Source organism: Larimichthys crocea, chromosome XXIV (genome assembly GCF_000972845.2).
Source record: "Larimichthys crocea isolate SSNF chromosome XXIV, L_crocea_2.0, whole genome shotgun sequence".
NCBI lineage: Eukaryota > Metazoa > Chordata > Actinopteri > Sciaenidae > Larimichthys > Larimichthys crocea.
The window spans coordinates 7,894,377-7,909,342 of record NC_040034.1 but is presented as its reverse complement, the minus strand read 5'-3'; the positions used below and the strand labels follow the sequence as shown (position 1 = coordinate 7,909,342).

The following is a 14,966-nucleotide window of genomic DNA, read 5'->3' as shown; positions in this document are numbered from 1 at the left end:
TGAACAGCATACTCACCGGACATGCCACCCACTGAGCATGTTTGAGATACTCTAGATCAATGTATATATAGAAGTGATAGTGATATCACAGACTTGTGAACAATATTTGAGAGAAATTGTTATTTTGTGTATATAGAAAATGTTTTAGATCTTTGAGTTCCGCTAATGAAAAATGGGAGCAAAAACAAAAGTGTTTTATATTTTTGTTCAGTGTATGTGACAATTTAACTTGAAGATAGGGACAGGGAGAAGGGAGGGGAGGGCAATACAGCACATGAAAGTGATGCCAGTTAAATGCTTGTCAGTATCAGTTCCTTACAGACAGTAAGTCAGAGTCAAAGAGTAGCAGAAGGCACTGGAACGGTGTACTGTATCTTGGACATGTTACACATGGACTTATATCTGAAGGAACAATGACTTTTCTGCCTACAAGGTATGCATGAGCTTTGTTTGGTTTGTATATTCCTTTTTTATTATTGAATAAAAACATACTTTAAAAAGGCTATCTCAAACAGAAAAGGGTTGAATGTAGGCATTATACAGACACAACCTGCTTAACTGAAACCAAATACTTTTGTTGTTCCAACATGTCTAAATCAACATTGCAGATCTCTCACTGTTATTTGTCTCAAAGTGTTTAGTGCAGGAAGATCTGTATAATATATAATATAGAGAATTGAAGAAAGAATTAGAACACTAATGTTTGCAAATGTTGGTAAATAAGTAAATATTAAGTAAGTTTAGGTGCTATATAGTAAAACACAAGAAAATGCTGTATTTGACAAATTCAGTGGAAAAAGGTGGAAAAATTATTTTGTGGTGTTACTAGTAGACAAAGAACAGCCTTTCCTGCAACTGCTTTTAATATTATGTCTTAAGTACCTTAAGTAATAAATACCAGAGCATTCAGTGTTATGCTCAACAGGAATTGCTCATTTTTTTGTTTACAAAAACATAACTCAGATAGTTTTCATGCCTCCCCAACTGAATTTATGTCTATAAATAAAATATAAATATAAATGTATAAGTGTCTTCTAAACCTAGGATTCGTTATGGTCACGTTTTGACTTGCAGAGTTTCATGAGAACTCAAGTCTTGTCTAAACCTGTCTAATTTAAGATAAAACAACCAGCAAACAACAGACATGCAAAACAAGTACTGAATGAGCTACCACAGTGGTGTACCAGCCACCATTTTACTGTACACTATCAATTTCCCTGTAAACTGCATTAAACTATTTCAAATCTTGTCTAAACCTGTCTAATTTAAGATTAGATTAGATTATACTTTACTTATCCTACAAACGGGGAAATCCACTTAGTACAGCAGCAGAAAAGTGTAATATATACTACAGAATTAGAGTAGAAAGGGCAAAGCACGACAAACAGACGGAAGTATCTTACAACCTACACAATAAACAAAAAAACAAACAACCAGCAAACAACAAGACATGCAAAACAAGTACTACCACAGTGGTGTACCAGCCAACATTTTACTGTACCACCATCAATTTCCCTGGGAACTGCATTAAACTATTTCAGCATCACGCGTGACTCAGAATTCAATATTTCACAGCCTTAACTTAGTATTTCATCGTGTTTAGTGTTAATGTATGAATATGACAAAATGTTACCTTTAATTGTATTTTTAATGTTTTATCTTGTTTGCCTTCCTTTGTTTCTCCGTAGCATCCCCACTAACTTCAGTGAGGCTATACATGGAGCCCAAAACAACACAACAATAACTAATTGTTCTCCAGGACCGGAATCAGGATGGATCATCACCGCCGTGCCGGTTTATATCCTGGTCATCTCTGTGCTGGGGATTGTGTTTAATGTGTTTGTTATGCTGGTTTTCTGCCTCCCTAAGAAGCCCTGCACCGTGGCTGAGATCTACTTGAGCAACCTGGCTGCTACTGACCTTATGCTCATGACTTGTTTGCCCTTCTGGGCTGTCAACGTATCCAGGAACTATAGATGGACTTTTGGTCTGTTCATGTGCAAATTCGTCAACACGGGCATTCATATGAATGTCTATTGTAGCATCTACTTCCTCGTTCTGATTAGCATAGATCGCTATTTGGCACTGGTGCATACAATGTCCCTTAACAGAATGCGTAGCCGAAAATGTGCTAAACTGGGCTGTCTGCTGGTGTGGGGTTTGGGCTTACTCCTGAGTGCCCCCACAATACACTACAGGGGACTAAGATATGAGAATGAATGTACTTCATGCATTCTTAAATATGAAAGTGAACATACACGGTTGGTGTTTAATGTGATAAGGACTCTGCCCTTTATCATCCCCATGTTCATTATTTCCTACTGCACTGTCAGGATTATTAAAGCTCTGAATAATCAGTTTCTGGAGGAGTTAAACGGCCAGAGAATAGACCACAAGGCCACCAAACTATTGCTAGCAGTCCTCCTGGCTTTTCTGATCTGCCTGTTGCCGTTCCACCTGCTTAGGATGGCAGGAATGCTCTGGAGAGCTGGGATCCTGTCATTGAACATCCAAAGCTTTAGCATCTGCTCCCACATTTTCATGTACTTAGCCCTTTTCAACAGTGTTCTCAATCCCATCCTCTACGTCTTTGTAGGAAAGAACTTCTGGAAAACAGTCAGAGACACCTTCAGGCAGTGGTGCAGTTGAGTGACTTTCAACATGACCTCTGCACACTCAAGCCTGAAGAGAAGTGTTAAATCTGTGGATGTCTCAACCTGATCTGCAGGATTGTGATTTTTTTTTAAAGCAAGTTTTTTATTATAATTATATGAGGAACTGTTGTTTTCTGGAAGTAAAATTAAAAAAAAAACGTTATACCCACATTGTGCTTGTATACACATTGAACCACCGTTTGCCATGGGTGAATTTAAGACATAATATACCCCTTTATATTGTAGCTATAGCACAGGTGTATGCTACACACTACACTTCTTACTGTGTTGGGGTCTTTTGATGCAGGTCAGAACTTTGCTCATCCTGGTCATCCTCGCTATGTTTTCCCTTTTTTGTTATTAAGTGATGGAGGGTTGGTGGGAATGATTATATGAGCAGGTTTTACACTGGAACTGCAATGATAGTACTAAAAGTAAAAAGTACTTCGTTACCATCAGGGCATGTCTACTTTACATATAGTTGCAACATACTGTAGGCTTCTGTATCACAACAAAGCTAACGTTAGTCCTATGACTCCTCCCATGATTCCATCTCTACTAGACTGTTCTTAAAGTTTTTTATGTATTGAAATGTGCTTGATAAATAAAATTGATATTGCCGGAGTCCTGTTGACATTTTGTACCACAACTTTAGAGGATATGAGACTGTAATTTCTGGATATGCCATTATAACACTCCCTAACATAGGCCCTAACCGTATTTAGACAGCATTATGAGATTGTGTTATTGGAAGTAATGTTCAAAAGGGATGGAAACAGACTTAGTGTCTTTGTGTAACCACAATGGTCTAGTATGGGATTTAGTGGTTTTGAACAGTGAGGTTCTAGCCTATAGTATTAACAACAACAAAAAGTCTGTTTTGGGCTACTGTAGAAATATGACATTACAAGGCTCAACAATGAGAGCCTGTTAATGTTACACAGTGGACGTTTTAATGTGACACTTTAATGGTAAGATCTTCATGCATGTATGTGGATATTTGTCTGAATCTGATTCTCCGTATTTTGGCATGGTGTTATTCTGACTGTGTCCAAGAGGTGCGGACTGCAGCATGTGTGAGCATTGCTGTTTTGACTTTGGAGATTTTTATCCACATTCCATTGCTTGCCAACATAGAGGCACTACAAGCTTTCTCCTCAAGAAACCTATATGAGGAGCGAATACCCATGACACAAGAAGATGCCAACCTTGCCCTTATACGAGTTATCTTGGGTTTCTTGGTCCCTGTCCTCATCATGACCTTTTGCTTTCAGCAGAGTGCAGGAAAGTGGGACTGCTGTTGTTTTTCCTTCTTCTAGCCTACCTTTTGTGCCCTTTCAGACCATCATGCTGCTCAGGGCTATACTGAAGCCCGGGACCTGCATTTGGACCGCAAGGCTCAGAGATCCGTACCTGGTCACAGTTGCCACAACTACCTTGAACAGTACACTGGATCCTATAATATACTGCTTAATTAGTGAGAGTGCTAAGAAAGAGGTTAGGAAAACTCTTGACAAAGGTAGGCAAGGTTTTATGAGTTTAAAATGGAGCAGAGAGTTGGCAGAGAGTTCAAATAGAATTAAGTCAGTTTCCTAAAAACAAATGGTTAACAAATTATTTAAAAAGGTAATTCTCGCTTCACTTTAAGACTTAAAGTTTTGATAAACCTATCTGACTGTGATATTTTGATGCTAAACAAATGTAACCCTGATATTTACACACTGTTTCTTCTGTATTTACACACATTTATTTGCATGTGTGTACACAATCTGTTGCTTTTCAGTACTATTCAAAGTCACAGTAGCCTGATGAATAATAACTGCCGGTATCTCGTTACAGTGTGAACGTCACTGTTGCTAAAATAACCTGTGTGTATCAACTGAGAACCTTTAACAGGAAAAATATATGGTTTCATCTTTTGCTGACCTACAAATGAACTTACAGTTAAACAGTTCCTTCTTATTGAGGATACACATTTATACAATTATTAACAGCAATATAAAAGAAGCAAGGCAATGTGACAGGGAATAACCGAGTGTTTTGGTAATATTTTAGCCATTCTCTTGGTTGGGTCAAACCAAACCAACCAACCAGCCAAAAAGTTGGCAACTCAAAAACAGCTTAGTCATTGACAGTTTTTTAGTTTGGAAACCACTCGTGACTTTCCTGTTAAGTACAGCAGCTTCTTCTGAAATGTAGTAACAAGAAGTAAAATGTAGTACTTCAGAATTGAATGTCAGTATAGTACTTGAGTGAATTTGCTTAGATACTTTCTACCACTGCTAAGTTAATCCTAGAAATAAGTAGTAGTGTGTGCCCTTGAGCAAAATAGTCACCTATCACCTACACTGGATGTTGCTGTGTTTTCATGTTTACAGGAACATGTAGATCTAATCACCTGTTGAAAGTATTTTTTTCCCTATTTATTTCCTACAAAAAGTTTCATCTTTGGGTACATCATGTCTCAAATTTCATTGGTTGTCATTTTCATTTTTGGTACGGCCTTCACTGAAACTATTTGCATTTCTCTCAGTTCAACACAACACAGAGCTTTCATTCATATTCACATTTGTGGTTTGGTCATCGCCAAGCGAGGATGGACACTGCTCTTTTTAACCAGACAAACACAAGTACCTCCTGTACTGTGGAATCCTCGGTGGAAAAGAATATGTATCCAACCGCATATTCTCTTTTTTTTATCGTGGGCTTTCCGGCTAATTGCCTGTCTCTGTATGTAGCCTGGATGCTGATGAGGAATGGGAACAACATTGCGGTCTACCTCATCAGCCTGTCCATCTCTGACCTGCTCTACACAATCACTCTGCCTGTGTGGATTGAGCTGGCCTTGAACAGGCCTATAAATGGTCTCTGCAGTTTAGTTGCTGTGATCATGTACAACAGCTTTTACTTTGGCTCAGGCCTCCTTTGCTGCATCTCTGTTGATCGCTACCTGGCAGTGGTCCATCCTCTCCACTTCCACTGTGTCCGAGAGGTGCGGACTGCAGCATGTGTGAGCATTGCTGTTTTGACTTTGGAGATTTTCATCCACATTACATTGCTTCACCACACAGGGGCACTACAAGCTTTCTCCTCAAGAAACCTGTGTCAGGAGCGAATACCCATGACACGAGAAGATGCCAACCTTGCCTTTATACGAGTCATCTTGGGTTTCTTGGTCCCTGTCTTCATCATGGCCTTTTGCTTTCAGCAGATCATGCATTCACTCCGACAGAGCCCATCCATCTTGGCAGAGGAGCGCAGGAAAGTGGGACTGCTGTTGTTTTTCCTTCTTCTAACCTACATAGTGGCTTTTGTGCCCTATCAGACCGTCATGCTGCTCAGGGCTATACTGGAGCCCGGGACCTGCATTTGGGCCGCAAGGCTCAGAGATCCGTACCTGGTCACAGTTGCCACAACTACCTTGAACAGTACACTGGATCCTATAATATACTGCTTAATCAGTGAGAGTGCTAAGAAAGAGGTTAGGAAAACTCTTGACAAAGGTAGGCAAGGTTTTATGAGTTTGAGATGGAGCAGAGAGTCGGCAGAGAGTTCAAATAGAATTAAGTCAATTTCCTAACAACTGAATGTTCATTTTAAACCTGCAAATCAAATGGTTAACAAACAGGTTTTGATAAACTCATCTGACTGTGATATTTTGATGCTGAACTAATGTAATCCTGATATTCACACATCTGTATTTACACACATTCATTTGCATGTGTCTATAATCTGTTGCTTTTCACTACTATTCAAAGTCACAGTAGCCTGATGAATAGTAACTGCTGGTATCTCTTTACTGTTGCTAAGATAACCTCTGTATCAAATGGTTAAAAAATGATTTAGAAAGGTAATTTTTGCTTCACTTTTCAGACTTATAGTTTTGATAAACTCATCTGAGTTGCAGCTTAGAAGCAAGTGTTTTTTTTGTTTGTTTGTTTTTTGTCTGTTTTTCACGTCTACATATCAACTGCTCTACCTTTATTAAGGTTGCTGGGGCTGAATGCTGCCTGACAAGAAATATCAAAAATAATCTTGTGTTTAAGTTTTATTGGACAAATCATCTCTCTTATATTGTTATTACTATGATCAGCCGTGGTGTAAATAAGCTTACATTTATATTTATTTCTTACTGAATGTTTAAGTTCTACTGAAGAAATTATGAGTTGTAATAATGATAACAATAATAAATGTATCTACTTTGTCCTTTCTGGAGCACTGTTTTGTAAATTAAAAAGGGATATTGGTCTTTTCAGCACAGCATTTCCTGACAGTGTTTTGTTTTCTGAGTCATGGCAGAGGGACAGTAAAACTTTATTTGTCTGACTTTGCTGAAGACTCATTAACTTTTGATGAATTTTGAATTCAGTTTTACACAGAATGAGGATTGTGGATTTAGTCCCCAATCATTTACATGAAAATATCTCTGTGACCATATGGTTGGGAGGAACAATTACAGCAACAAATAACTCTTCCAATGTACATATGGACACGTAGGTATTGTTTTTAAAGGCAGACAGATTAAATATGTGTGTACCTATCTTTTATGAGCATATAGGGTCAGCCATAACATCATAACTACGCTATGGAAACATATTCCTTTATCAGACAATAATCAGCATCACCTTTACTAGTTCATGACTATATTTACACACCAAACATAAAGTCAATCAGCCTCATATAGACTCAGCACCCATATTAAATCTGACATCTCCTAACACTGATAATTTGTTCTGTTATGGCCTGTCACCCAGTAAATGACATACGGTAGTCAGGGACAACAAGGAGGCAGCTGCTGACTCTTCCTGTTTTTTCAGGCTGGTTGATTTAGGCAGTGGATGACTACTGTGTAATTTCTCTCTGCATTTTAATGTCAGTATAATGGATGTAATGGAGAATTTGGACTGAATTGACTCAATAAAATGTAAGTAGACCTTTCCTATGTGCTAAACTGAGTTTATTATTTTCCTTAAATATTTATTGTGTTTGTGGTTGAAGTCTTTTCATTACATTGCAGTCATGTGGTACCGAATTTTTAGCAGGATGTGTTGTGAAATGACCTCCTGGATGGTGAATTCAAAAAAAGTGCATCATCAGACATTTGGGACTAGATACACTGTAAATTTAGGCCAACTATTCTGAGCGATGACAGTAAGAAAATATCATATGTTGACACAAAATAAAGTAGATTATATGCCCACAGTATTGGTTTACTAATCTGGACAAGTTAATAAGTTAGTTGCAAGCCAATTTTCAAACAAAAAGTTGCCTGGAAAGTGGAAACAAATCTCAAGATTTGACAGTAAGTTAAAGCAATGTGGGATTCATTTGCTTAAAAGAGCAAAACTCTAAACTAAAGTGGTACTTTAAAAGGGATAGCAGTAAAGTATGTCACTTAAAGTTGGTATGCTCTCATTAGACTTAGACTAGTTGTTTTTGTGAGATATCCCTACGTCTCAAACATAGGTCAAACCCCAAAAACAATTAATCCTAGACTTCTTTGAATAGATTTTCTTTAACTGCAGCTACATGATACATCATTTAACTGTTTTCACAGGCAGAATAGCATTTCCTTACAAGAAAACTATACTTAATGTGTTGCATGAGTGCCCCTTTAAAGTATTTCTATGCATTGTTGTATCCCTTCCTTATTGCGTTCCTTGTTTCTCTACAAGGTGTGAGCAAATAAACACCACATCTGCAATGGAAAACGTAACCCTGGCTACTGATCATTCAGAATGTTACTCGGTTGACAACGCATCCAGAAGGAAGCCATTTCTGTTTTTCTACCTGACTATCATCATCACTTCCATCCCGTCCAACGCTTTTTCCCTGTACGTGTCCTGGCAGCACATTAGACAGAAGAATGAGCTTGGCGTGTATCTATTCAACCTGGCCCTGAGCGACCTGACCTTCACTATCGGCCTTTCTCTGTGGTTGGACTTCCTGTGGAAAGGAGTTTGGGACCACGGAGGCTATGTTTGTGTGCTATCAGTCTACCTTCTTTTCACTAACTTCTACACCAGCGATGCCCTCCTCTGCTGCATTGCTGTTGACCGCTACTTGGCGGTGGTTTACCCATTAAAATATGCTTACTTGAGGAAACTTGGCACTGCAGCAGTGGTTAGCGTTGCCATTTGGGTGTTGGTGGCCTGTTTCAATGCCACCACCATCACCTGGGAGGACTCATACTATGAGAACAACAAGTTTTCAGTATGCTTTGATGTATTCCTCCCGGTGTCAGAGAACCTGGCTCGGGTTAATGTAGCACGTGTCATCCTGGGCTTTATTGTTCCCGTTCTCCTGGTGGTGTTTTCCACCTGGGGGATCTGTAAGGCAGTGAAATCCAACCAGGCCACAGAGGAACAGGAACGTAAGCGGATTTCAAAGATACTGACAGTAGTTCTGCTCTCCCTTTTGTTTTGCTTTGGACCTATCCACATTGTTATACTTCTCCGCACCCTACTGGATGACTGCAGGAAGGTTGCGTGGCTCCTATACCCATACAAGATCAGCATAGCGATCTCCACCCTCAACTGTCTTGCAGACCCTCTCCTTTATTGCTTCATTACTAGAACAGGGAAGGCAAATGTCAATCAGGTTGTGCTCTTCTTCCAGGTAAAGAAGAGAAGCAAAGATGGTGTGGTGTAGTTAAAAAAAAAAAAAAAAGATACAGGTCTATATATTGCAATAACTTTGTGGTAAACATTACAGTTATTGCAAAAGTTATTTGCTGTTATAGGATAAAGTAGGCTGCGTTCTATGTTCTTCTTATTGACAACAACTCTCATTAAAAGGCCAGTTTGTCTGTCTCTCAAAGCTTTATGATACCTTGTCTGTGGCACTCTGCCCCAAGCAGAGCTAATGAACACATGGATGTTTAACATGTAAAAATACTCTTTGATTTGAATAATAATATGTGTCTGATTCTTTCAGAAAGTCCCAAATCTATAAAAATAAAAATGCAAACGTTCATTTTAAAAGTTCAGCTACTACAGCACAGCTTCAATTTGTTTTCAAAATAGTTGTGAGGCCATAAAATCATTCTTGTATGGACAAGTCTTAAACTCAGACAAGCAGCCTTGTTGTAAAACTTATCACGCATATCGTTTTGCACAGTGGGGGCCAAGTCAGTAGTAAGTGAAACACATTTTTAAGCGGAGGACTTTAAAAGCATCTATAATCTATATTTCGAAACAATGTAACAATGTGAATAGTTACTTCTAGATGCCCGGTCTATGAGTTACACTTAAAACTGTATACTACCTGCTCAGCACCAAACAGCAGATAGGCACAGCTACAGTATGGGCTCAAATGTAATGTATTACAAGAGACAGATCAAGATTTAGAGCAACCATTGTAAACAAACCACAACAATGAACTAATAGCAATGTGGTAGGCACATACAGTACCAATCAGTTTTCACAATGTTAAACCTCAAAGGCCTGTTCCAAGAGTATTTGTCAAACACTGACAGTGTGTGTGAAACCTTCTCTAAACATGTCAAAAAAAGAACATATAGGACTTTAATCAAATGTGATGCCTTAATCATTTGAATAAGTTTTGAGTAGAAAATAAATATGTTTGAGTTCAGTGTTTTCTGTGAAGAAAATGTTCTTTATCCTCGAGGAGGAATAAAAGTCATAAGAGACAGACTTTTGATTCTGATGATTATTGCATGAAGTACTATTATTTTAAAAAGCTGATAAAAAGTGTATCTGTGGGGTTGTGTCTTGTCATATGTTCACAGAAATATCAAGTGCTTTGAGTTTCTGGTCTAAGGTAGATATCTGAAGCTCTCTAGTGGACAAATATGGAAGTGCAGCAAGCTGTCTTCACCGTTTAACTTTTTTGTGCTGCCTACACCTAACAGAGAAATTCATGTATGCCATAACCAAGTTGTCTTTAGTTTGAAGTTCAACACTGTTTAACTTTTCTACAATAAACTTGATAATAAAATCATTGTGATCAGATGAATGGTGTCAGTCATTCCTACTCTGCGCCCTCTTACTCTATGTAACTTTGAAATATGTAACCATGTAAGGGCTTCAGGAGGTGGAGCAGGTGATTTTCTAATCGGGAGATTGGTCTTTCAATCCCCAGCTCCTCCAGTATGCATGTTGAAGTGTCCTTGGGTGAGGTACTGAGCCCCATATTGCTCCTGAAGGCTTTGCCATTGGTGTGTGAGTGTGTGTGAATGTGATTAGCTGCTTTCTGATAAGCAGTTTGCACCTTGCATGGCAGCCAGTGCCCTGACTGTACGAATGTGTGTATGAATGAACCCCGGATACGATCACCAGCAAGAAGTATGAAATGCTTCACAGCAAATATTTCACTCATTTTGGTGAAAATACATCATATTTTATTGCGAAAATGTTTTCTGTTTTTTTCCCATTGATGTCCTCCAGCAGCTGCTGTGCCTCAACTCTTGCTTATTTCCTGATGGACGGCTGAATGTGTGTGCTAAACACACTCACACACACATAACCTTTTAGGTGAGGAGGTCCCTATATGTAACTGTGAGAACAGTGCAGGTGAACAATATGACATCCTCAAGGGTGGGCAAACATGCAAGATTTTGCATGTCACGTTTTTTTCCCCCTCAGGTATTTAAAATGCGTGATTCCGTTAAGGCTGGGAAGGACATGTGCTCTTCCATGTGAGTCCTTGTCCCGCCTCATTCTTACCTCCATCCATCCATGTCAAATAATATGCATCACCTAACACTGAATGACTTGCATCAGCAGAACATAGGGACTTTAGAGCCCATCTAAACACCCGTCTTCTCACCTCTCACCTTCCACTGTCCTTGACTTTTTAACAGACAGACTTCTTTATATGTAAAGCACACTCGATTCTGGAGATAGAAGTAACTGAGGATCAATAGGTTTTGTCAGTCAGTCAATTCTAGCCTCTATCTGGACGTTGAAGTATCAGCAGTGGCTCGTGTGTGAGTGTCTGCTCCCTCTCAGGCGTGATGAATGAATAAGATTGTAATCTACACTGGTGATCCCACTGTATTCACACACATAATAGATCCTCAGCTTGCATAGTGCAAGAGTGAGTCTGTGTTCAAAGTCAAATTGTTGGTTATGGACAACATAAAAGTTCAATCTTTTGACCAGGTTATTCATGTTATCTTGTCAATAAAAGCTCACGATGCAGCTACATTTTGGCCAATCCCAGCTCTGGCAGCTGTGACCGGTGCTGGATGTTGGCAGGCAGGCTGTGGGAACAGACAGTGTTATGTACACATACAGTACTGTACACGTGCTGCACAGAAAAATCACACAGACACGTGCTAAATATGGAAACGGATGAACAAATATAGCAGTTGTGTGGTAACGACATTACATAAGTAATTTGTAATGTAAATAAGAATAGAATCACTGTATCACTCATAGTTTTACTGTATTTACTGTAGTTCTGTGAATAAAGCAGGTTGACAGTATGGTTTTATTTACACTGGGCAATTTCCTCCTACTAACTATAAACTGGATTTGCTGCAGTAAAAATGTAACAGTAATGATTTCCATCCTGATTTTCCTCCTGCCACTAAATCTGCTTTCCGCAACCCACTTCTCTCCCCAGCTATTTTACAATATATATAATCCAGACTGTCCCACTGCCTTTCACTTGTGTCTCTCCCACTTGTCTGACTCAGACATAACAACATCAAGCAGAGATCACTGCAGAGTTTTGCTGCATCGCTCCATCAATATGATTAATCTGTGTACAGTAAATTAATTGTTTTTAGTGCTGTTTCATATTGAAACTTTTAAGACAAGGCTCGTAGGTAGTGTAATTTTTGAGATGGGAAGTTTTTGTCTTATGTATTAGATGATATTTTCAATTTTCTAACAACGTAACAAAAAAAAAAACAATCATAGTTCATAATGGAGTTTCATTTTCCTAAAATTATTGTCTCAATAACGGTTAGCTTATATTACATTTAGACCAAAGAATACATTTCATTTTTGAAGTGAAAGGTGGAAAGTTTGTTTGTGTCTTAACTAAATAATTAACCAAGGGTTGTTTTTACACTACGGGCAACAGATCTTGTAGCTTATAAAACAGTGTCACAGTTTCATGATAACTGTACAATATAATATGGTCCGATTTAGCTCCAGAGCAAATTTGTGCCTATTTCCTCTTTAAATCTGCATCAATGTGGAGGAAAATACAGTAAATGTCAGTAATGCATCTTTGTCAATCGTTTATTTCCTCCATTTTTATTTATTTATTTATTTTTTTTTAATTGTGCACAGTTTAGGGGGAGGAAATGAAGGAAAATAAATAAGTAAATAAATAAATAAATAAATAAATAAGCTCCAGCCAGAATGGAACTAGAGATGTGGCAATTACAGTGTTTGACCCATAGGCACACCCTTACAAATGTTAATTTTTAATAAAACAATTTTACTGTAGTCTAGTAATCTTCTTCAAATCCAACTCCTGGTCTGAACTGAAGCCCTCTGTGGTACTTCACTGTCATGTGATGTACTTGATTTGTCAGTTTCTCTTGACTGGTATGGATGACATCACATCACACCTCTCTTCACTTCACTATCTCAACTGTCAGGAACATTGTCAGGCAGTCTTTACATCCGTCTCCTGTTGATGTGAAGCATGCTGCGCTCCTCCGGATGACTGTCTGACACTCTCCAACTTTTCCTCTTCATTATCCTCCCTATCGCTCTCAGCACTTTCACACTTCTCCCTCTTCCTCACAAGAACTTGTTCTGGCAACAGCCTCTCAAAATTTTAAATGTGAGGAAATTCTAATCACTTAAAGGAGGATAGGACCTATTGGCATTATAATGCAGTGATGTTTGAGATTAACTTGGATGTATTAGATGACATTACATTTTCTAAAAGGTGACATCATGGTTCATAAAGGAGTAAAGAATATTTTGGATTTTTGAAGTAAAAGTTGCTCACCAAGCGCCAGTTCTGGTGCCCATTCTGGTGTCATTCTCCATCTGCACACACAGCAAGCACACAACTAAAGCAGCAGTTTACTTCACCATCCAGCAAGAGCCTCTGACAGCTGAGGGCGAACAGCTGGAGGACATCAGAGGGAAAAACCCAAAAACATGTTCAGTTGTGTTACTGATACAGTTGGTGAAGTTATAGGATTGTTAGCAGACTGTAGGTGATGGCACATAGGCAGGGTCTGAACATCTTTAGATCACACAACTTCCATTCTGCTCTCCTTCTTGTAAACCTTTGAAAGGCACTGAGTTTTTTCAGTTTCATGGTTTACCTAAAATAGGTCCTCCAACACTTCCTCCATCTGGATTTTTTTAAAGAAAACAGAACGTCAATCCCACCTCTAGCCTCTGTGAGTCACGCTACTTTGTAGGTCAAAGTTCTCTGCAAATGAGTAATGGTGTGAGATCTAATTTTAACAAGAGGAAGCCAAGTTCAATTTCTGTCTAAGAATTTAACTGCTACATGTAAGCTTTATGCATGACTGGAGATGCACCAACACAGGGGATGAGTTAGCCTGCACAGAAGCCTTCCTCATTGGTGATTCATGGTCAAATTGAACTTGTTTAAAAAGGGAAGTGAGAGTGGGCAGGATTCACTATTTGCAACAGGAAACAGCAAACAGCAAATTGGTTTAAAGCCCTTCATCCCTCAACATAAAAGGAGGAGAGGGGATGAGTTTCTGTTGTGGCTGTGGCCACCTTCACTGAGATTGCTTTTATTTAATATCACTTGTAGACATGGTAGGATTAGGATGTGTGCCCATTCATGCTGGACACACAAGCTTTCGTTCTCATTCATTCACATTCTTAAACAATATGATGGATTTGTCATTCTGCAACATGCCTTTGGGGTAAATTACACCATTCTCTAATGGGGGAAAGGGCTGTAAAGCTACAACACTCCTGTTAATGTTTCCTTAACTGTGAGCATGCTCGGGGAAAAAAAGCCAAAAGAGATGCCTTTCAGCATCAGAGAGGTATGGATATACATTTTGTATATTCAGTTTTAATTTAAGCTACCCACGTATGAAGGTTTAGTCCTTGCTGCAGCAGCCCAGAGTTCGATTTTGGCCCTTTGCTCCATGTCATCCCCCGCTCTAATTCCCTGCTTTCTCAGGAAAAACTGCACTTAAAAATGCAGACAGATGCAGTCTGAGCTAACTTTGAAGGTTTTGATCATTTAAGTTAATGAACAGAAAAGTAAACACCACTTATTTATACAGCAGTCTCAGCCATCAAGGTCAAACTCTTCCATCTTACTTTTCAGCTCTGCAGGATGTACAATAAGACACTTCATAGAGATAGATAAATAACTGTT

The 14,966-nt window shown here is 38.8% G+C and overlaps 3 protein-coding genes across 3 annotated transcripts; all 3 read left to right on the top strand.

Moving 5' to 3' along the window:
* The first annotated feature begins 339 nt into the window (after positions 1-339).
* On the top strand, positions 340-2,682 carry LOC109138083 (B2 bradykinin receptor-like). Its single transcript, XM_027275254.1, has 2 exons — positions 340-433; positions 1,689-2,682. Exons 1-2 carry the CDS (start codon positions 414-416, stop codon positions 2,647-2,649), a joined length of 981 nt encoding a protein of 326 aa, XP_027131055.1. The 5' UTR covers positions 340-413; the 3' UTR covers positions 2,650-2,682.
* Positions 2,683-5,397: 2,715 nt separating this feature from the next.
* LOC109138082 (G-protein coupled receptor 4) lies at positions 5,398-6,302 on the top strand. Its single transcript, XM_027275070.1, has 2 exons — positions 5,398-6,157; positions 6,283-6,302. The coding sequence occupies exons 1-2, from the start codon at positions 5,398-5,400 to the stop codon at positions 6,300-6,302; spliced, it is 780 nt and encodes a 259-aa protein (XP_027130871.1).
* Positions 6,303-7,485: 1,183 nt separating this feature from the next.
* Positions 7,486-10,566, top strand: LOC104924155 (psychosine receptor). The gene is made up of 2 exons (XM_019257313.2): positions 7,486-7,578; positions 8,330-10,566. Coding segments are annotated over exons 1-2 (978 nt in total). The 5' UTR covers positions 7,486-7,576; the 3' UTR covers positions 9,306-10,566.
* The last annotated feature ends 4,400 nt before the right edge of the window (positions 10,567-14,966 follow it).